Source organism: Salvelinus alpinus, chromosome 4 (assembly GCF_045679555.1).
Source record: "Salvelinus alpinus chromosome 4, SLU_Salpinus.1, whole genome shotgun sequence".
Classification (NCBI taxonomy): Eukaryota; Metazoa; Chordata; class Actinopteri; order Salmoniformes; family Salmonidae; genus Salvelinus; species Salvelinus alpinus.
Window position 1 is genome coordinate 77,711,097 of NC_092089.1, and position 22,902 is coordinate 77,733,998.

Sequence of the window (22,902 nt, forward strand, 5' to 3'; positions counted from 1 at the left end):
TCAGCAGTTTGCAGTGGTGGAAAAAGCACCCAATTGTCATACTTGAGTAAAAGTAAAGATATCTTGATAGAAAATAACTTGAGTAAAAGTGAAAGTCAACCAGTAAAATCCTGCTTGAGTAAACGTCTAAAAGTATTTGGTTTTAAATATACTAAAGTATCAAAAGTAAATTTAATTGCTAAAATATACTTACGTATCAAAAGTAAAAGTATAAATAATTTCAAATTCCTTAAATTAAGCAAACCAGACAGCACCATTTTCTTGTTTTTTAAATTTACAGATAGCCAGGGGCATGCTCCAATACTCTCACATCATTTACAAACGAAGCACGTGTTTAGTGAGTCCGCCAGATCAGAGGCAGTACGGATGATCAGGGATGTTCTCTTGATAAGTGTGTGAATTAGACCATTTTCCTGTCCTGCTAAGCATTCAAAATGTAATGAGTACTTTAGGGTGTCAGGGAAAATGTATGGAGTAAAAAGTACATGAGTTCCTTTAGGAATGAAGTGAAGTAAAAGTTGTCAAAAATATAAAGAGTAAAGTAAAGTACAGACACCCCAAAAAAACGACAGGGTTGGTGAGTCCCCAGTGGACAGTTGAGCTAACTTAGACTTATGTGATTGCATGAGGTTGTAAGTACCAAGAGAATTTCCCAGGACATTTCCCAGAAAGCTTAAATTCTTGTTAATCTAACTGCACTGTCCAATTTACAGTAGCTATTACAGTGAAATAATAGCATGCTATTGTTTGAGGCGAGTGCACAGTTATGAACTTGAAAATGTATTAATAAACCAATTAGGCACATTTGGGCAGTCTTGATACAACATTTTGAACAGAAATTCAATGGTTCATTGGATCAGTCTAAAATGTTGCACATACACTGCTGCCATCTAGTGGCCAAAATCTAAATTGTGCCTCAGCTAGAATAATACATTATGGCCTTTCTCTGGCATTTCAAAGATTGTACTTTTTTTATTCATGTTTTTTTCTTTGTATTATCTTTTACCAGATCTAATGTGTTATATTCTCCTACATTAATAAAAAATTTCCACAAACTTCAAAGTTTGCATATCCTTGCTACAGGCAGTTAGATTTGGGTATGTCATTTTAGGTGAAAAAAAGGGGCGGATCCTTAAGAGGTTTTAAGTGGTACTTTCAAGTATTTTTACTTAAGTACTTTACACCACTGACAGTTTGTCAAGATGCAAGCCACAATGTACATTGTTCCAAGTCTTTTCAGACCCTTTTGATAACGTATGTTTTTTCACAGAAACAAAGCCGGCTTGGCTGCATGTATTGAGTGCTCACCGAGGGCAGTGAGGTGGGCCGGCTAGGCGGGGTAGACTCCTGTGCATTACCCTTCTCCTGGGCATCACTTTCTGCTGGCACTGAAAAAGATGTCACTGCGGTGCCTGTGCCACACTGTGCCACAGCTGGTAATGGGCTTGCCCTGGGGGAGGGGCTATGTGTGGGTGGGGGAGTGGCCTCACATGGGTGTGTGTCGGAACCATCAGAGGAGGCTGTAGGTGTGGCAGGGGAGGGGTAGAACCGTAGAGGGGAGGTCCTTCCCTCGCTCTCTGGAGTGGTGACCTCCTCGTTTCCCATGTCGCCGTTCACTCGCAGCAAGCCGTCCACCTGAGTACACAGGTTAGAGACTGAAGGCTTAGAAAACACACACATGTATGCACATACATACTACAAAGATGCATTTCAATGTAAAAATCCAATACTTAAAACACAATTTTAGAGACACTGTATCCTCACCAAAAATATCCTTCAGACAGCAATACAAGAACAGTCAACTTGGGTGAACTCTCCCAAATTCCACAGTAACGACTGCAATATGACCACACAGTTCTACTCCAGACCACCCAGACCGGAAGTTGCCCCATGTTGTAAATAAAACCGTAACTCATTCATGTAACTCTGGCCTATAAGCTATTCAGCTAGCCCGATAACATGCTGGGACTGAATGAAAGGCTGTAATGCATGTGTGAGGAGCGCAGAGTACTCCAGACACACAGGGGGGTTGTTGAATGAAGGGGGACTCACTACCCAGAATCACCCCCTCAGTCTGTGTGGTCCTCTCTGTCTGCCCAGAGACCCACTTCACATTGAGAGGGACTACTTGTCAACTTCTTAAGTCAATACGGAACAGAGCCCCCCATTCAGGCTCCCCTCAGCTCCAAATAAGAGATTCCAGACACAGAAGTGGAAAGAAGTCCCGGTTTGTTCCCATAATAACCCCAAAGCATGTTATCTTCCTTTGGAATAGGCCCATTTGGCAAATGGCTCTGAGGATGAAAATTAACATCCTGTTATGCTGAATTGAGATGTTGCAACAGACTTCGGGGAAGACGGAAAAGGGATTTATATCTTTTTGTCTGAAAACATGACACCCAATCTCCATAGTTTCTGTCTTCTATTCTAATTTAAATGCCAAGATCAGGGTTCCATTTACACAATATATTTGTGTGCCCTTGGAAGATTAGGCTGAACAAAACATTCAAACGACTTTGAGGGATGAGTGGCGAACAAGCCCACGGCCCCCCTGGTAATTTAAACCTTTGTTCAAACACAATATTACAGTAAAATACACTCGTGATAACACTGATAAAACCCTTGCCATTAGCTGGCAATTTGTGCCTAACCTTGCCTGGTCTGGGTCCCACCAGCATCTGCATGCCCTTGGGTTGATTGTAAGGCTTGGGTATCAGCAAAGGCACAGACTTGGGTGAGACGGCCCGGATAGAGGGGTTTGGTTCAGGTTTGCGCGACCGAATCTGGGGGCGATGAGACAGACCCTGGGGGAACCCCACCACCTGGGCCTCAACAGTAGCGGTAAACTTGGGTGCCGGAAGCGACTGCTGCCTCAGGTACTTCAGGGGGCCATTTGTATCTTCTTCCGGGAAGGTGGGGGTGGGAGAACAGGAAGTGGGGGTGAGGGTGAGACGTGTGTTGGTGGTAGCGGTGGGATCCTCAGAGATGCTCCTGTCCAGCAGTTTGGGCAGTTGCAGGCGCTCCAGCACCGCTTCACTGATGGTGAAGCGCTGGGCGTAGCGGTGGAGGACCAACGCCGCCTCCTCAGGGTTACGGGCCAACCGGTAGGCCTCGCGGAGGTCGTTCTCACGACGCTCCCTAGGGGAGGAGAGACGGGAGGACAAGATGAGACAGGGGCCATGTGACTGGCTACACACTGACAAAAGCATCATTGTTAAAACATGCTATGATCCCCTGATGCAATTATAAAATAGGTCGAGGCCAAGATGAGATAAAAAACAACAGGCTAGGAGAGAAGAGAAGTAGGTATAGGCCTATACTGTACATGGAGACAACCAACAATATGGAAACCAGGGTTCGATCTAAAATGGAGGATTTCCTTGTGACGTACTTCTCCTCAACAATCTCCCGGTAGGTTTTGATGCTCTTCCTCCTCTGAGAGATGGCCCCTCCCTCACCCGTCATTAGCTTCTCCATCATCTTCCTCTCTTCCTCCTTCTTAATCAGGTCCTGGGAGACGCTTCTCCTGCGACTCTTCCACCGGGCTAGGTCCTAACAGACAGACAGTAGATGTATGACTGTATGAATGCGTGAGTGTGTAGGTGGGTGTGTGTGTGTGCAACCGTGATAAAGTGTGAGTAAATGTAAGTGTACATGTGTGTATAAAAGTGTATTAGGATGTGTGTGTGTGTGTATGCGTGTGTGAGAGAGAGTGCTTACGTCCTGCCAGTGGTCCTCTTCCTCCTTCATCATGTTGTACTGGTTGTGCATGAGCTCGTGGCGCACCTGGCTGTGGTGTGGCAAGATGGCGTCCTCCTCACAACGCATGTCAATCATACTCACACTCCTGAGAAAAAAAGGAGAAGACAAGGATATAGAAGGAATTATAGAGAGATTCACTGGGAGAAAAGTCATGTATATAGACAGAAAGAGTTTTATTTTAAAGGCACATAAGATGGAGAAATGTTTGGAGTTGCCATAGTGATGAAAGTTCAGCCAGGAAAGGTCAAACAGGGTCGATGATCAGATACACCTTCTGTACTCAAACCCCAAAAGGAACTCATGATTCTGACAATACCACACATATTATTGGATATTACTCTTCTGTATATATTAGTTTGTATTATACTGTGTAGAACCATGCAAAACAGAAGGCAGCAGAAATAACGTTAATAATTAAAGACAGATTATAACAAGTTAAGCAACATGCTATCAAAAGGTCATACATACAGTAGCCTATCTGTACAACAGCACAGAGCATCAGTTATACATTTGATCCAGGTTTTGTTTTGAGAACCACAGTGAGATCCTCAAACCTTGTACAGTGCTGGTACATATCCTTGTTTGTGAGTGTATGCAACATGCATCATATGGTGAGCTCTCTAGTCTTCCACAATTTTCAAATGTTCTGGCTGAACAGCGTCTGCACGTAATAGAACATCAGTTTGGCATAGAAGAACTAAGTCTCTGCTTACGCCACCATCTTATCCGCCTTGAATAAAATACTAAATAGTAACCTAGCAAGATAGAGATCACAGAGGTTATTTTTAATGAGTGCTTTTCGCAAGTGGCTAATTTACATCAACTACCTTCACTAAAACTGACCATCTGAAAATGTCTGAAACCCATAAATCCATAAACCCATAAATCCCATGGTGCCCCCCACCCCAAAAAGAATGCATACACTGATGTAAGTCGCTCTGGATAAGAGCATCTACTAAATGACTAAAATGTAAATGTTAATGTAAAACCACTGCAAGGTTTTGCATGCAAACTTTGGTTTTGAATCTTCATTCAGGCATGTCTGCCTCGTGATTTGTTGGGAGAGTTGTCAGTCTGAAGAGGACCCACCCCAGAACAATTTCTTCCCCCCTTATCGAAGTTGCCAAACGAGTCTGTCATTGAAATCAGACCCTAGTCACTGCTGTTGCCTAGGGTTTACGAGACTATGAGCTGTCCACAAGACAGGAGAGTGATCTAGACCTATTCCACAGCAGACCCTCGAAGGCTATAAGAGACACAGCAACTCGGTGAGGCTGGATACGTGGCTCACAGACATTTTCCGGTGCACCCTTGCAGTTAGGATTCATGCGCACGTCTAGAGTTCCAGAGTTTGCTTTGAGAGTGAGTGTGAGACATGCAGATGACAGAAGCTGGTTACAAACACAAGCACCTTCATTTGAAGTCAACCGCTAGTTCCTCCCAACTTCTGGCAAATATGAATGAATAGGATGGGTGTAACATAGTTAAAAGTCCAATAGTCCAGAGTTACACCCATCAGCTCCTTACAGATAGACATGTCTAGAAGCTGGCATACTTGGTGGGATACTTGGCAGGTGTGGTTTAGCAGGGATGTGCTGCCGATGGGTAACAAAGAACCACTTACTCTGGGTCATCTGATACACTAGCAGCTTTGTGACTGAATCTACGAAAGCAGAGACATGGAGAAAGAGCACAAACACTAATGAACAAACACACAACACACAACTACACAATGCAATACATACAGATATGAGAATGTGTGATATAAGGAATATAGGGTGCGTGTTGAAAACACCTGTATGTTTACTCTATGGGTTACCGTGGACCACAAACAATTCAATAAAGTTTAATGAGATACTTACTATAGGTTCAGTATTATTACAAAATGAGCAATTACTGTCTTAAATATCAGAACGATGGGTTTACAGTATAATTGTTCTGGCTAGAGCTACAGATTGATAAAAACAGTGTCCATTTGAACACAAGGTGGCACTCTAAACAAGAACACAGCCAGCTCAGCACTTGGGGAGAAAAACCACTGAATTCACTGCACTAATATAAGCCTCTACAGCATATTGTATGGCGCAGATGGAAATGATCTCATGATGCAGTCTAAAATAAAACTAGCATTAAAAAGCATGCATATTTTACCCAAATTGGAAGTTTGGGTTAACCGGGTTTGGGTTTAAGTTCCGGGCCACAGAGGGCTTTTAAAAGCTGCCTTTCTGACTTTGGGAAGGGTGCGAGTTAAAGTGTGTCTTGTGGTCCTATTAAGACTGGCCACAAGATGAAGAGACGAGAGGTCTCACGAAACGAACAGCAGATAAATTGTTTTACGGGCTGTATGTATTTGTCATATCTGCCACACATAGAGCGAAAGGCCATTTTTCTACTACTACCAGTGCATTCTAGTAATAGAGTTTAAGTCTACTCTATGTAATATGTTTACCATGTATGCATATATCTGCAAGTGTTTAGGCACATTCATGCGTACATGCGTAGCCCTGTATATTCAACAATTATTAAATAGCAACACTCCTTGGCCAAAGCTAAGAAAGTAATACAATGTAAATATGATTGAGGGAGTTGCTGTAACCAGTGTGTATTGGAAATGGTCAAATTTCAGAGGTCATCATGCAAGGTTATTTAAAGGTCACTGTCATTTCTTCACATGCGCAAAAACATACAAACCCAAATGAAAAATAAAATATATATTTTTAAGTATAAATAGATAAAGGTCATGCATGCTTCACGTTTGCCATCCAAAGGTGTGCATCACTGCTCGAGGTCACGGCCACATGCGTATGAAGCAGGATTTCTAAACGTCTACTGAAGGATGACAGGTAATGTAGTTCTCTGTATCTGATCTGTGTAGGCTGGGAGAAACCCAATGTGTTGTGGCTGTTATGGTGTGATGCTCCTCCCTTAGCCAACTGAGCATTTTGTATCGGTCTCTGAATCCTAGTCAATGGACGACAGGCTCACATTGGCGGGAGGTCGTCGTCAAGCCAAGATGGACATTTCCCCACTGCCGGTTTGTTGCCCTCGCGACCTTCAACCTCCGACGTGCCCATGCGACCCTGGCAGGTGATGGTCAGCGTGGTGGTTGCCCCGGCTGAAGGAACAGGCAGGAACTGGTTTGGACCAGTGGTGCCGCCGTGTTTTGGCGAGGTAAGGGCACGGCGAGCCCATACGTCGTCATTCCTCCCCGTGTCTCTCGCTAGGGATATGGACAGCCCCACCTTCTTTTGCCCTGCCTCCTCCCTGTAAATCATGGTAGGGAACTTCCTGGTTGTGTCCAGGCTGGCCCTGGGGCTAAGGGGGCTCGTCACGATGATGGAGGTAGTCATGGGGCTGGTTGTCAGGGATGACGGACGGTATAGTTCCTCGGAGCATGAGCGGGCGGCGCTACTGCTGAGAGAGTGGTTCGGTTAGCATTGACCAAGGTCGTAGGGCACTTGACATTATTTCACTACTGAAATAACATAAAACAAAATTAAGATATCCAGATAGTTTTTTAAAATTTCAACTGTTTGTAGTTTCTTGACCAATCATAATTAGGCAAATGCACATGGCAGAGATAAACAGCGGAAGGCTGCTTCCTCCAGTAGTTTTTGGCAAAAAGCAACAGGGTCGTTCCATGTTATTTCATCAAGCCATGACACCTACCATCTCAGATTGTTCTGAAATGGTTTCTGTAGTTAGAAACAGATCATTCAGCAACTTTATTTTGTGGAAATATCATTTTCTCAGAGAAATTAAGCTAATTAATTGCACCCAAATTGACCATAAACATTTTTAAGGATTCATATAATATTCAATAATTATAGTACCCAACATCCAATTTGGACCACACATTCTTCAAACTTTGTTCACCTAATAGTAGGAACAGTACCATCTAGCGGTTAAAATCTGGTGATATCAGGATGATGGATGGGACATAAACCTAAAAACTTAAATTACTAGTTTCTCTGAACAGGGGGGGAAAAACGAATGAACTGAGAATACATTACATAGGATGAAGAAACAATACTCCGATCCGCAGCTCCATACTACTTGAGACAGAGAACTGATACTATATACTTGTTTTTGGGGTGAGATTGACGTGGGGTGTGGGGGGTCCGTGGGTGACTTGACAATTTCTTTGGATTCCTCATGTCTTACTCATTGTTAGAAAAATATTTGGTACTATATTTATTGAATATTATCTGAATCCTATAAATTAAAATGGCCAATTTGGGCACAACCAATTAGCTTAATTTCGTAGAGAAAAATTATGTTGCACAAATGCTTATCTTAACTGTTTCTAACAGAAACGATTTCAGAACAATCTGAGATGATCAGTGTCAAAACACTTTCTTGCTCTTTTTGAGGTGGAACGCCATAATATAATTGATTCTGTTACAAAAAGGTTTTCTGGTGAGTGTCTTGCATCGATCGGTTTCAGGTCTTTTGGAAACTCTGTTAGGTGCACGCTTGTAATTGCTATTTGAAGTGGGGAAAATAGCATATCGATGTCAGGGCAGCCTGGAGGGCTAAATACGCCACTAAAAACTATATCAAAACGTTTTTTTATTAAGTATTTCAGATTACATGGTAAATCCTTGCAGGCAACAATATCACAAGGAGTATCTAATTTAATTCACAACAAAGCATTAAAATAGGCTGAACAAAAAAAAGTTATCCAAAAATGAACTCACTCAAGTAATCGAATAATAACATCCATTCAGATATCCGGATATTAGATAACCGTGCCCATCCTGTAATAATCGTAATATAAAGACATTGGCATAGACTCTAAAGGGTTTGTTCATAAGGGTTGTGGAACCATTTCAAACACAGATGCAGAATCATACCCAAACACACAATATCCTATTATAAAAACTCACATTAGTACAGGTGGAAGGTAGATTTGTGAAGAAAAGCAGACAAAACACTAGTGACTCACAAAGATTGTATTGGGAGAAAACCCACAATAGCTATAGCTAGTCTGCTTTGGTAAAGCCCACCCCCCGGGAAAAAAATTAATATATTATTTGCTTGACACATAGGCGGGGTAGGCTAGACAAAGGCAAGTATTTGGCGTGTGCGTGCAAGGCTGTGTCTATATCAAACGTGTGTGTGTGTGTGCTTGAACAACCAACGTGTTTCCAATATACAAGGGCAGCATGGTGACTTGCTGATTATCTCCAACCAGTGCCATAGACCCAGTCGGTATTAGATAGATCGTAGCAGGCCTGCCCATCTCTGGGGAAAACAACCTGTGGTTACCTAGGTTACCCCATTGGCTCACAGAAAAAACGTTTAAATTAAATTTTCTTGTCATCTGCTTGTTTTAGTCAATTAAAAACAACATTTAAGAACTGTACAACACGTCTTAATTTAGGGCTGCAATCCCAGTAACGGGATCAATATGACAACAGCCAGTGAAAGTGCAGGGCTCCAAATTCAAAAAACAGAAATCTCATAATTAAAATTCCTCAGACATACATGTGTCTTATACCATTTTAAAGGTAATCTTGTTGTTAATCCCACCAAAGTGTCCGATTTCAAATATGCTTTTCAGCGAAAGCACCACAAACGATTATGTTAGGTCACACCAAACCACAATAAGCACAGCCATTTTTCCAGCCAAAGATAGGAGTCACAAAAAGCACAAATAGAGATAAAATGAATCACTAACCTTTGATGATCTTCATCAGATGACACTCATAGGACTTCATGTTACACAATACATGTATGTTTTGATTGATAAAGTTCATATTTATATAAAAAAATCTGAGTTTACATTGGCGCGTTACATTCACTAGTTCCAAAAACATCCAGTGATTTTGCATAGCCACATCGTTTCAACAGAAATACTCATCATAAATGTAGATGATAATACACCTGGAATTATAGATATACCTCTCCTTAATGCAACCGCTGTATCAGATTTCAAAAAAACTTTACGGAAAAAGCAAACCATGCAATAATCTGAGACAGCGCTCAGAACAATGATCAAATTATCAGCCATGTTGGAGTCAACAGAAACCAGAAATTACATGATAAATGTTTCCTTACCTTTGATGATCTTCATCAGAATGCACTCCCATGAATCCCAGGTCCAAAATAAATGCTTGATTTGTTCGATAATGTCCGTTATTTATGTACAATTAGCTACTTTTGTTAGCGCGTTTGGTAAACAATTCCAAAGTCACGAAGCGCGTTCCCTAAAAGCTGACGAAATGTCCAAAAGTTCAGTAACAGTCAGTAGAAACATGTCAAACGATGTATTGAATCAATCTTTAGTTTGTGCATCTCAAATCGTCAATACAGGACTAAGATCGAATCATACTACACTGGCTCTGACGCTCGTCGGATGTGGCAGGGCTTGCAAACCATTACAGACTACAAAGGGAAGCACAGCCGAGAGCTGCCCAGTGACACAAGCCTACCAGATCAGCTAAACTACTTCTAGGCTCGCTTCGAGGCAAATGGCACTGAAACATGCATGAGAGCACCAGCACCATGCATGAGAGCACCAGTAATCCGCAGGGCCAGACGTGCGAGGCGAGCATGTGCTGACCAACTGGCAAGTGTCTTCACTGACAATTTCAATCTCTCCCTGTCCGAGTCTGTAATACCAACATGTTTTAAGCAGACCACCATAGTCCCTGTGTCCAAGATCACTAAGGTAACCTTCCTAAATGACTACCGACCCGTAGCACTCACGTCTGTAGCCATGAAGTGCTTTGAAAGGCTGGTCATGGCTCACATCAACACCATTATCCCAGAAACCCTAGACCCCACTCCAATTTGCATACCGACCCACAGATGCAATTTCTATTGCACTCCACACTGTCCTTTCCCACCTGGACAAAAGGAACACCTATGTGAGAATGCTATTCATTGACTACAGCTCAGTGGTCAACACTATAGTCCCCTCAAAGCTCATCAATAAGCTAAGGACCCTGGGACTAAACAACTCCCTCTGCAACTGGATCCTGGACTTCGACGGGCCGCCCCCAAGTGGTAAGGGTAGGTAACAACACATCCGCCATGCTGATCCTCAACACAGGGGCCCCTCGGGTGCGTGCTCAGTCCCCTCCTGTACCGTGTGGTGCCAGGACAACAACCTCTCCATCAATGTGATCAAGACAAAGGAGATAATTGTGGACTACAGGAAAAAGAGGACCGAGCACGCCCCCATTCTCATCGATGGAGCTGCAGTGCAGCAGGTTGAGAGCTTTAAGTTCCTTGGTGTCCACATCGCCAACAAACTAACATGGTCCAAGCACACCAAGACAGTCGTGAAGAGGGAATAACAAAAACTATTCCCCCTCAGGAGACTGAAAAGATTTGGCATTGGTCCTCAGATTCTCAAAAGGTTCTACAGCTGCACCATCGAGAGCATCCCGACTGGTTGCATCACTGCCTGGTATGGCAACTGCTCGGCCTCCGACCGCAAGGCACTACAAAGGGTAATGCAAATGGCCCAGTACATCACTGGGGCCAAGCTCCCTGCCATCCAGGACCTCTATACCAGGTGGTGTCAAAGGAAGGCCCTAAAAATTGTCAATGACTCCTGCCACCCTAGTTAAACTGTTCTCTCTGCTACCGCACGGCAAGCGGTACCGGAGCGCCAAGTCTAGGTCCAAGAGGCTTCTAAACAGCTTCTACCCCCAAGCCATAAGACTCCTGAACACCTAATCAAATGGCTACCCAGACTATTTGCATTTGCCCCCTCCCCCCTCCCCCCTTTACACCGCTGCTACTCTTATCATCTACGCATAGTCAATTTAATAACTCTACCTACATGTACATATTACCTCAACTAACCGGTGCCCCCGCACATTGACTCTGCACCGGTGCCCCCCCTATATATAGTCTCGCTATTGTTATTTTACTGCTGCTCTTTAATTACTTGTTACTTTTATTTCTTATTCTTATCTGGGGGGTTTTAAACTGCATTGTTGGTTAGGGGCTCATAAGTAAGCATTTCACTGTATGGTCTACACCTGCTGTATTCGGCGCATGTGACTAATAACATTTGATTTGATTTTAGTTGAAAGCACCGACAGTCGTTCTGGATAAGAGCGTATGTTAAATGACTAGAATGTAACTGTAAACAACAGTAGCCAAACACCTAACAGGCAGAAGGCCATAAGAAGTTGCTACAGGACGGATGTCAAAACAACTGCCAGGAACACAGAGCGACTCATCAGAAATAAAAATAACAAACATTGCAGACTCCTGGCAAACACCAAAACGCCAAACTTCTGAGCTTGGTTTTCACATGCAGCGAAAGAGGGCAGCTGTGTCCAACGCCAACAAAAACACTAGGCCACAGCACAGCTTATGTTTGGAATGTTCCCTGGACCTCCCCAGAATAACTCTTGGATATGTCCTAAATGGCACCATATTCCCTATATAGTGCCCTTACTTTTGACCAGGGCCCACAGTGCACTATATCAGGAATAGTGTACCATTTAGGATGCAGCCTTGGAACATGCCTTGTACACAAGTCCTATTTCATCTTTAGTGTGTTTTGTCAGCCAACATAGTGACAAGCCAGGTCTTCAGATATCGAGGCCAGAGAAAGCAGACCTGTCAAATCAAATACGGAAATGGTTCCTGAATCTCCCAGAGTTTGTGTAAGTGTTGTCTTAGAAGTGTCTGCAGGCGTGTTTAAGGTGTCATCACCAAAACAATATAAGGAAATCAAATTGGCACCTTGGTTCAATACATATTACAGGGAAATCCTAAAGAGGGTTAATTAAGTTAGGGTCATTGGAACTGTGGCTTGATGAGACAATAGAGACTAAGGGAAAGTTTCATCTGGGGATTGTTGGGGTAAGGGGTTATTGTTTTAGCTTTAGGGGTTAGGGCATACAGTGATTGGCACCTTTGCTCAGCAGTCACAGTCAGGTGTATAGCAGTCTCCCTGTGGGTGAGTGTGGGGGTCTGTGAGCGCTGAGGGGGGGTGTAGGAGTGAAGCTCATACTCCTCCTCCCTCTCCCGTCTCCACGGGCATGCCGCGGTCAACCTCCCTTCTTCCTCTTTCCTCTCCTCCATTTCTTCCTCACCCCTGTGTTGTTCTTCTGACTGATTCTGTGGTTGGGGAAGGGGTTGGGCTTGGAGCTCGGGGGACGTGGGCTCAATAGGAGCTATAACTGGGGGTACTTCTAGGTTGGGGAGTTCGGTTGGACTGTTACACACACACACACATGCGGCAATCACAACACCAACATGCAACGATAACACAGCGTAGCACAAACAAAGACACAAGACATGTGAAACACGCAAGCATTACCAAAAAACACAGTGATAATGTGATCATATGCACAATGACAATGGGAGTACCAAAAAGCAACACACCAATGGAAACATGTGGAAGGAAAAAAGAGCAAATAAACAGATCACACATTATAATGATGTAATAACAATCAAAACATTTGAATAAAGAGTCACTGAAAAGCAGAACAAGCTGAATGAAGAATAATGTGCTGTTTGGTATTGGTCGGTCAGGGACCCGATGACCTCGGTGAAAAGCTCAAGCCAATCTCATGATCTCATTCAAGCGCACACACAAATACACACACAGGTGTAGAAATGCACTGACACATGCACACGTCCTCATACCTTTACTCAGATAGAGTTAGCATGACCTTAGGATCTACAATTGCACACTCACATGTAAACACACACACACACACACACACACACACACACACACACACACACACACACACACACACACACACACACACACACACACACACACACACACACACACACACACACACACACACACACACACACACACACACACACACACACACACACACACACACTTGCTTTGCTCACACTTGCTCCTTATTGACTTCCACTTACAGGTTTAACCCTTTCCAATTACAACCTTGCATTGAGACACACACACGTAGAGGAAATACAATTTCTGCTGAATGAATCCAGCTGGAAGCCAGTCATCCTTCCAACACTATTGCGAAGCCTGTATCCGTCATCGTGTGAGAGTGGTGTGTAGGTGTTACGTCTAAAGTCTGGTTTAAAGTAATAAGCTTAAAGTCAAACCATGCCATGTCAACAAGGTCAGATGTACTGTTGGAGCAAAGGCCCGATTTAGTAGGTGACGTCTAGTGTAAACAAACACACACTCGTATGTACGCATGTAAACTCAGCAAAAAAAGAAACTGTCAACTGCGTTTATTTTAAGCAAACTTAAGTGTAAATATTTGTATGCACATAACAAGATTCAACAACTGAGACATAAACTGAACAAGTTCCACAGACATGTGACTAACAGAAATTGAATAATGTGTCCCTGAACAAAGGGGGGGGGGGGGTCAAAATCAAAAGTAACAGTCAGTATCTGCTGTGGCCAGCGCATCTCCTCCTCATGGACTGCACCAGATTTGCCAGTTCTTGCTGCGAGATATTATCCCACTCTTCCACCAAGGCACCTTCAAGTTCCCGGACATTTCTGGGGGGAATGGCCCTAGCCCTCACCCTCTGATCCAACAGGTCCCAGACATGCTCAATGGTATTGAGATCTGGGCTCTTCGCTGGCCATGTCAGAACACTGACTTTCCAGTCTTGCAGGAAATCACACACAGAACAAACAGTATGGCTGGTGGCATTGTCATGCTGGAGGGTCATTGATGGGGGGATTGTGTGTTCCTGGTGTAACTCGGGCAGTTGTTGTTGCCATCCTGTAGCTGTCCCGCAGGTGTGATATTCGGATGTACCGATCCTGTGCAGGTGTTGTTACACATTGTCTGCCACTGTGAGGACGATCAGCTGTCCGTCCTGTCTCCCTGTAGCGTTGTCTTAGGCGTCTCACAGTACGGACATTGCAATTTATTGCCCTGGCCACATCTGCAGTCCTCATGCCTCCTTGCAGCATGCCTAAGGCACATTCACACAGATGATCAGGGACACTAGGCATCTTTCTTTTGGTGTTTTTCAGAGTCAGTAGAAAGGCCTCTTTAGTGTCCTAAGTTTTCATAACTGTGACCTTAATTGCCTACCGTCTGTAAGCTGTTAGTGTCTTAACGACCGTTCCACAGGTGCATGTTCATTAATTGTTTATGGTTCATTGAACAAGCATGGGAAACAGTGTTTAAACCCTTTACAATGAAGATCTGTGAAGTTTTTTGGATTTTTACGAATTATCTTTGAAAGACGGGGTCGTTTCTTTTTTTGCTGAGTTTATGTATGTATGTTTGTCCAGTATGTATGTATGTATGTATGTATTCTGTGTGTGTGTGTGCAAGCACACTCACACACATGCTCGTAAGCGCACACACACCAGATTTCAGCCATCTACTGAAATATTACAAGATGAGTGGAACAAGCCATATTTTAGTTTTAAGAAAACCTCAATACGCTGTTTTGATATCGGTTTCCACCAACACTCAACAGGGTCATATAGTAGCCAAAGTGGCTCACACATTTTAAGAGTCACCTATCTGTGTCTGCATAGCAAATGTCTTGCCTGTTGCTGGCTTTTCTCTGAGTGCTTCGGCCTTGGCCAATCAAAACACACATCTGGTCTATATCAGATCCTCCGTTCATGCCACAACAGTACTAAAAAATATATATTTTTCCTATTCTTAAAGACATGCTCCAGAACTTTGGTGACTACTACTAAGTATTTTTTAAACCTCACGCTTTGAGCTGGATGTGTCAATGTGTAGTTCATACACTAATAATCTATGAGCAGAATTACTGTTTTACCTTAATTAGCCACGAAATCCCTAGTTTGAAAGCAACTGTTTTTCTGGAAGCTGTGGTGTGCCACATTTTCCCCCATGTGGGCCAGCCCCCTAGCAATTCAAGCGCAACCAATGAGCTTCAGCCTCTCGCCATAAGAGATACAGCTATCAATACACACATGATGCACCACTTGCAGAGGGAGAGCGAGCAATGATGTGGTGCACGTCTGCACATCCGGGAAATTGCGTGCTACGTTAGGTAATTTTCAAAGACAATTTTTGGCTCATGAGAACTACTTTCAGAACTACTGGCTAAATAGTATACAAAAGTACAGGAACATCTCTTTAAACATGCATGTTCCACATCAGACAAGACATTCCCAATCACCTTTGTACGTTGGGGGAATTACAATATGAAGGAAAATTGGCTGGAGGTAGCTGTTTTCGAAGTGCTGTGTCAGGTCTGGTGGAAGAAACAACATATCGGTGTTACGGAGAGAAGCAGTCCATCACCACATGCGGACACTTCTAGAAAATAAAGAATAAGCGAAGCGCTCCGAGTTTGTTTTGTCTCAATGCTAATAACAGAACGAACCATTAGCATTTTGGCTAATGTTTAGATTGATGGCCCATTAGGCTCGTGTTATCTGTAGCTAAAAAAGAACACTAGGCTAACGAGCTGCTAAGGTGTGTGCACCAACCTCCTCTCTTGCTGTGTAAATAAAGCTAATCATCTCAATAAGGGCCTCATCCAGAGAATCGTCTCAGGAAGGAATCGAGTGGTGATGAGTATTTTGGAGAACAGTTATCACTTTGAACAACAGAGTATGGGAGGTACTTCCTCAATATATGACAAATATTATATTAGCATATATGGTGATGGTATCCTACTGCTATTGAAACACCTCCCACTATCTATTGGCTTGGGTCTGTCTGAACTGTCCTGTCAAAGTGTAGCAGGTGACATACATATGAGTTAAAAATATAAAGTTTTCCTGGAGAAAAGAGTGCCAACACATTTACCAAATTACACCATGGCTACGATCGAATATCCATACTAGCATTCCACTTAGTAGTGGTAGTAGACTCTATTCCAATCTATCTATCACTTTTACTACATAACCAATGCTCACCTGAAGGGTATATCGCCTCCTATGGGCGAGGTGGCGGTACTCCAGCTCTTGCGGTTGCCCCCACCCCCTCCACTGCTCTCCTCCCGGCCCTCGTGGTCACCCCTTTTCTTGCGCAGCGGTGTGGGCACGTAGCCACTGGCATTGCTCTTGTTGGGCAGGTACTGATTGAAGGGCACCATCACGCGGGGCTCGCTCACCGAGGTCCGCCGAGCCAGCATGTCATCCTTGCGCACGTCCGGCAGCTTCCTGCCTCCGTGGGGTCCGGCGTCGGACTCGGAGTCGCTGCCACGGCCTGGTGGGTACAAAAGAGGGAGAGACTGACTTAAATCACCACAGTACCCCCCATGAAACATTGCCCCACCCACGAGAGAGCAATAACTGCTTAGGTTTTTAAAATTAGACATCAGCGTTTCTCAATCCTTGTCTAAAAGGACCACTTTCTTCATTGGTTTTCATTTTAATGATGCTATCCAACCACTGACCTCTCAACTTGGATAGACGTTACCGAGAGTGGACTAGAGGTAAGCTAGAAATACCCCAGCAGTATCAATTAAACAGACCACTGAACAGCAGAAAACCTTCTAAATTGTGCCTTTAAGAGCTCTGAGTCTGATATAGCCATAGACCGTTAAAATGGAAATAAACCACAAGAATCAGTTTAAAAGAAAACCAGTACATTCAGGAGTCCCCCAGGACCTGGCCTAAATGATCATGTGACTTAGCAGTCTGCCAGTGAAGTCTCTTTTACCACCTATGCACTTTTCTAGGCTTTCTTAAACAAACTGTACAGTATACCTATTATGGGCGAAGGTAGATACTGTTTGATTGCTCTTGTCAACCATCAAATCAACCCAAAATAGTTGGAACAACAGTGAAGGGTATTAGACAGCATATACGATATCAATCATCTTTAAGATTGAGTCTTTCGTCAAGCTCAAAGCCACTAAATTGCGACCCCCAGTTGAGAAGAATGACATTGGGATTTATTTATTTATTTTATTTCACCTTTATTTAACCAGGTAGGCTAGTTGAGAACAAGTTCTCATTTGCAACTGCGACCTGGCCAAGATAAAGCATAGACAAATGTATGGTAGGATGTGAATACAGTGGAGGTAAACCTAGGCATTGAGTGATGATGAGAGATATTGTCTCCAGAAACATCATTGAAACCAGGTGATGTCATCGCATGTGTGGGTGGTGGAACTGAAAGGTTGGATAAGGTATAAAGAGCAGGGCTAGCGGCTCTACAGTGAAATAAGCCAATAAAGACTAACCCGGAACAGCAATGGACAAGGCATATTGACATTAAGGAGAGGCATGCATAGTCGAGTGATCATAAGGGTCCAGTGAGTAGTGAGGTTGGGGTAACGGCGATTCAGACAGCTAGCCGGGCCATGGGTAGCAAGCTGGCAGAGGATGGAGGTCTATGTCCAGAGCTTGCGGTAGAAATCCGGGGATATGGAGAAAAAATAGGTCCGGTATGCTCTGGTCTGAGTCGCGTTGCACAAAACTGGCGATAGATTTGAGCTAAAGGATAGCTGATGACCGCCAACCATGGTTAGCTGAAAACTAACGTTAGCCAGTGAACTGGCTAGCTTCTGGCTAGCTTCTGTTGTGGATTTCAGATTTGAGGTGAATAATACTTTTTTTTATTTTTTATTAATTGGTGAGGTGGGTTTGCTGGAGAGTGTTTTGAAGTTGAGTTTTTAGAAGAAAAGAAAATATATATTATAAAAAGATATGCGATGAAAATATGTAAATATATATATATATACACACACACACACACACACACACACACAGGACACGACAAGACGAGGACAAAGGACAAAGGACGTCTGACTGCTATGCCATCTTGGAAAGCTGGGATCAGGGATGCCTGGCTGTGAAGTGATCACAGTCAGCTTTCTATGTCGCCAGTAACACTTGGTTGTGCAGAAGCGCATCGCTTAAGGTCTTCCCCCCCTCTCCCTGCCACATAAATTCATCCTTTAAGGTCCTCTCCCTTCTTCACTTAGAGATTTATGCTTCCCAAATGGCACCCTATTTCCCCTTCAAAATGCACTACTTTTGACCAGAGCCCAGAGGATGCCATTTGGGACGCAAACATTCACTTTTTGACGGATGAAGACTATAGAGGCCTTAAGATACTTCTGCTTCAAATTGACCGTAGGTTGTAAAGTGGATGAGTTTAACCCTTCAACAGCTTCAATTGGAACCATAAGCAGGTGCCACTCATGCATGCAGCCCATACCAACTGACCTGTGGTCGCCTGTCAACCTGTGGTCGCCTGTCAACCTGTGGTCGCCTGTCAACCTGTGGTCGCCTGTCAACCTGTGGTCGCCTGTCAACCTGTGGTCGCCTGTCAACCTGTGGTCTCCTGTCAACCTGTGGTCTCCTGTCAACCTGTGGTCTCCTGTCAACCTGTGGTCTCCTGTCAACCTGTGGTCTCCTGTCAACCTGTGGTCTCCTGTCAACCTGTGGTCTCCTGTCAACCTGTGGTCTCCTGTCAACATGTGGTCTCCTGTCAACCTGTGGTCTCCTGTCAACATGTGGTCTCCTGTCAACATGTGGTCTCCTGTCAACATGTGGTCTCCTGTCAACATGTGGTCTCCTGTCAACATGTGGTCTCCTGTCAACATGAGGTCTCCTGTCAACATGTGGTCTCCTGTCAATAGTAAACCACATGTTAACAGTAAATGGCAGGTAGCATAGAGGTTAAGAGTGTTGGGCCAGTAACTGAAAGGTCGCTTGTTCGAATCCCAGAGCCTACTAGGTGAAAAATATGCCGATGTGCCCTTGAGCAAGGCACTTCACTCTAATTGCTCCTGTAAGTGGCTCTGGATAAGAGCATCTGCTAAATAACTCAAATGTAAACATGTGGACTACTGTTAACAGGGAATAATAGAAGAGGGAGGAATAGAGAAGAGTGAAGACTAGAATAGAGAAGAGTGAAGACTAGAATAGAGAAGAGAGTACAGAAGATGTCTATTTATCCACAGTGTGCATTGATTTACATAACCCCTGACAAAAGAGGGCTGCCAATATCACATTTCTTTTGGAGATGAAATTAAAATCCTCAGTTAACTTCCACAGTGAGTTTGAGAGCAGAATGGTGGTAATAGCATAAGGAAGGCCTGGACCATGGAAAACTGTAGCTATTTTGTATAAACAGTCATGATTGGGAGCCTCATCATTGGCTGATCTCTGTTCTGCCCTGCTGTTCTCAGACCTAGTGTGTGGGCCTCCAGGAGGTCTCCTGGAACTGTTCCAGAGTCAGTTAGAGTTGGATGAGCCCAAGGCTGGAGATGGCCTGGACGAGGCACTGTGGTTAGGACAGTGAGCATCTTTAATGTACAGCTGGCCTCTAAAACCACTCAATGTTAACCTACATGGCCAACTCAGCATCAATTGCTCAACGTTTCCCTATAAACCAATACAAAAAAGCCCACCAACAACTCGATGTTTCCTTTCAATCCAATAGAAAAACAAACCTCTCAATGCCTTTTGCAACAAACCAATAATAACAAAACATCTTTACAAACGAATAGCAAACACATCAACCAAACATCAATTCAGCGTTTCCCTACAAACCAATAGCAAACACAAAGTGGTCCTGTGTGGCTCAGTTGGTAGAGCGTGGCACTTACAATGCCAGGGTTGTGTGTTTGATTCCCACGGGGGACCAGTACAAACAAATATGAAAATGTATGCACTCACTACTATAAGTCGCTTTGGATAATAGCGTCTGCTAAATGTTATATACAGTGGGGAGAACAAGTATTTGATACACTGCCGATTCTGCAGGTTTTCCTACTTACAAAGCATGTAGAGGTCTGTAATTTTTATCATAGGTACACTTCAGCTGTGGGAGACGGAATCTAAAACAAAAATCCAGAAAATCACATTGTATGATTTTTAAGTAATTAATTTGCATTTTATTGCATGACATAAGTATTTGATACATCAGAAAAGCAGAACTCAATATTTGGTACAGAAACCTTTGTTTGCAATTACAGAGATCATACGTTTCCTGTAGTTCTTGACCAGGTTTGCACACACTGCAGCAGGGATTTTGGCCCACTCCTCCATACAGACCTTCTCCAGATCCTTCAGGTTTCAGGGCTGTCGCTGGGCAATACGGACTTTCAGCTCCCTCCAAAGATTTTCTATTGGGTTCAGGTCTGGAGACTGGCTAGGCCACTCCAGGACCTTAATAATAACTGTCTGCATGTATGCATGTATGCATGTATACACACACACACACACACACACACACACGCACAAACCCAACGTCGCTGGACCAGACAGGACTGGCAAAAAGTGCTCTTCACTGACGAGTCGCGGTTTTGTCTCACCAGGGGTGATGGTCGGATTCACGTTTATCATCGAAGGAATGAGCGTTACACCGAGGCCTGTACTCTGGAGCGGGATCGATTTGGAGGTGCAGGGTCCGTTATGGTCTGGGGCGGTGTGTCACAGCATCATCGGACTGAGCTTGTTGTCATTGCAGGCAATCTCAACGCTGTGCGTTACAGGGAAGACATCCTACTCCCTCATGTGGTACCCTTCCTGCAGGCTCATCCTCACATGACCCTCCAGCATGACAATGCCACCAGCCATACTGCTCATTCTGTGCGTGATTTCCTGCAAAACAGGAATGTCAGTGTTCTGCCATGGCCAGCGAAGAGCCCGGATCTCAATCACATTGAGCACGTCTGGGACCTGTTGGATCGGAGGGTGAGTGCTAGGGCCATTCCCCCCAGAAATGTCCAGGAACTTGCAGGTGCCTTGGTGGAAGAGTGGGGTAACATCTCACAGCAAGAACAAAACTGGTGCAGTCCATGAAGAGGAGATACACTGCAGTACTTAATGCAGCTGGTGGCCACACCAGAAACTGACTGTTACTTTTGAGGGGGGGCCCTTTGTTCAGGGACACATTATTCCATTTCTGTTAGTCACATGTCTGTGGAACTTGTTTATGTCTTGTTTATGTCTCAGTTATTGAATCTTGTTATGTTCATACAAATATTTACACATGTTAAGTTTGCTGAAAATAAACAGCTGACAGTGAGAGGACATTTCTTTTTTTTTGCTGAGTTTATATAGATATATATATATATATATATATATGTCTGTGTGCGTGCACGTGCGCATGCGTATATTAAAAGATGAAAGCAGGCTTGTGTGGTTATGGTTAGGTCTTATTTTGTCTCAATCCCCCTTGAACAATCAGGGTTTTAAAAGGCCCTGGTTGGAGCATCATAGGGTTTTAAAATACAGAACCAAGGAGTTCTTGGCTTCTCTTTCCTTGCCTGGAAAATACATAAAACACACGTCTTATTTTTCCTCTGGTGCGTTCGATGGAGAGCTTGCTAGTCTTGTGTTGACATTGCAGCTGCTAATATACAAAAGCTAGTCCTCAAGGGTACCATAGGCCTGTATAAGAGAGGAGAGGGATTATATCAATCAATAATGGTGTATGTGTGCACGTGCATGCGTCCCTAGGTGTGCATACAAATATAGGCACAATATTGAGTATGCCCCTATATGACAAGCAGAAACACTCTCACCCACTGTGACTGATTGGGATCACGCTCAGGTACCTTAATTCTAGTGCAACACCAGATGACAGGCAGAACACTCACACCCACTGTGACTGATATGCATCACTCTCAAGTATCATCTAGTGCAACACCACAGATTGGAACAGATGAAGAATTGGTGTGTAAAAAACAGCTCCACTAGAATATGTTGCAACCCGTCAGTCAAGACTGCAATCTCCTCTCTCCACCACCTGATCTCAATTCTCTCTCTCCCTCTCCATGTCTCTTCAAGAGGGCCTTCAAAGAGACGTAACCCACAGCAACAGCCCTAAACATTCGGCCCGAGGAAGAAACAGAAAACCTCCTTTGTACATATGTCAATAACAGAGCTGGGCTGAGATGGAGATACCCTGCCAGATGATCCCATAGATTGGAGGTTGAAAATAGCAAATAGGGGCAGCTAGTTTCAGACCAGCTGACGGTGACTATTCCACCACCTGCCCCAATGACACTGTATGTGAAAACGCCTGCCATGCATCATTAAAGTGCACAGGATAAACTATTGGTGGTGAATGAGGTAAGTCACTATGTGATGACAGCTACATGAACAAAACAGTTACAGCTATGCAAGCCACACAACAGGGTGCACACCGTTTAGCAACCGAAAACGTTTTACAACGAAAATGAGAGTTCAAGTTCAAGTAGTCTCTCCCGGTTTCGTCCATTTTCTTCTGTTAGGTTTTG

At 43.8% G+C, this 22,902-nt stretch overlaps 1 protein-coding gene across 9 annotated transcripts in view; it reads right to left on the bottom strand.

The window, feature by feature from the left end:
* The window catches only part of LOC139574480 (LIM and calponin homology domains-containing protein 1-like), a 143,031-nt gene that overhangs the window by 21,663 nt on the left and 98,466 nt on the right, over positions 1 to 22,902 (bottom strand). For 5 of the 9 annotated variants that reach the window (XM_071399109.1, XM_071399106.1, XM_071399105.1 and 2 more), the window contains exons 8-13: positions 16,613 to 16,904; positions 5,387 to 5,425; positions 3,721 to 3,847; positions 3,392 to 3,552; positions 2,652 to 3,138; positions 1,309 to 1,635 (exon numbers count right to left, since the gene is read on the bottom strand). In XM_071399109.1, coding sequence (XP_071255210.1) covers positions 1,309 to 1,635; positions 2,652 to 3,138; positions 3,392 to 3,552; positions 3,721 to 3,847; positions 5,387 to 5,425; positions 16,613 to 16,904 — 1,433 coding nt within the window. Of the gene's footprint in view, positions 1 to 1,308; positions 1,636 to 2,651; positions 3,139 to 3,391; positions 3,553 to 3,720; positions 3,848 to 5,386; positions 5,426 to 6,747; positions 7,174 to 12,649; positions 12,953 to 16,612; positions 16,905 to 22,902 lie in introns of all 9 variants that reach the window. The other 4 variants (XM_071399108.1, XM_071399107.1, XM_071399113.1 and 1 more) reach the window with 3 other exon arrangements.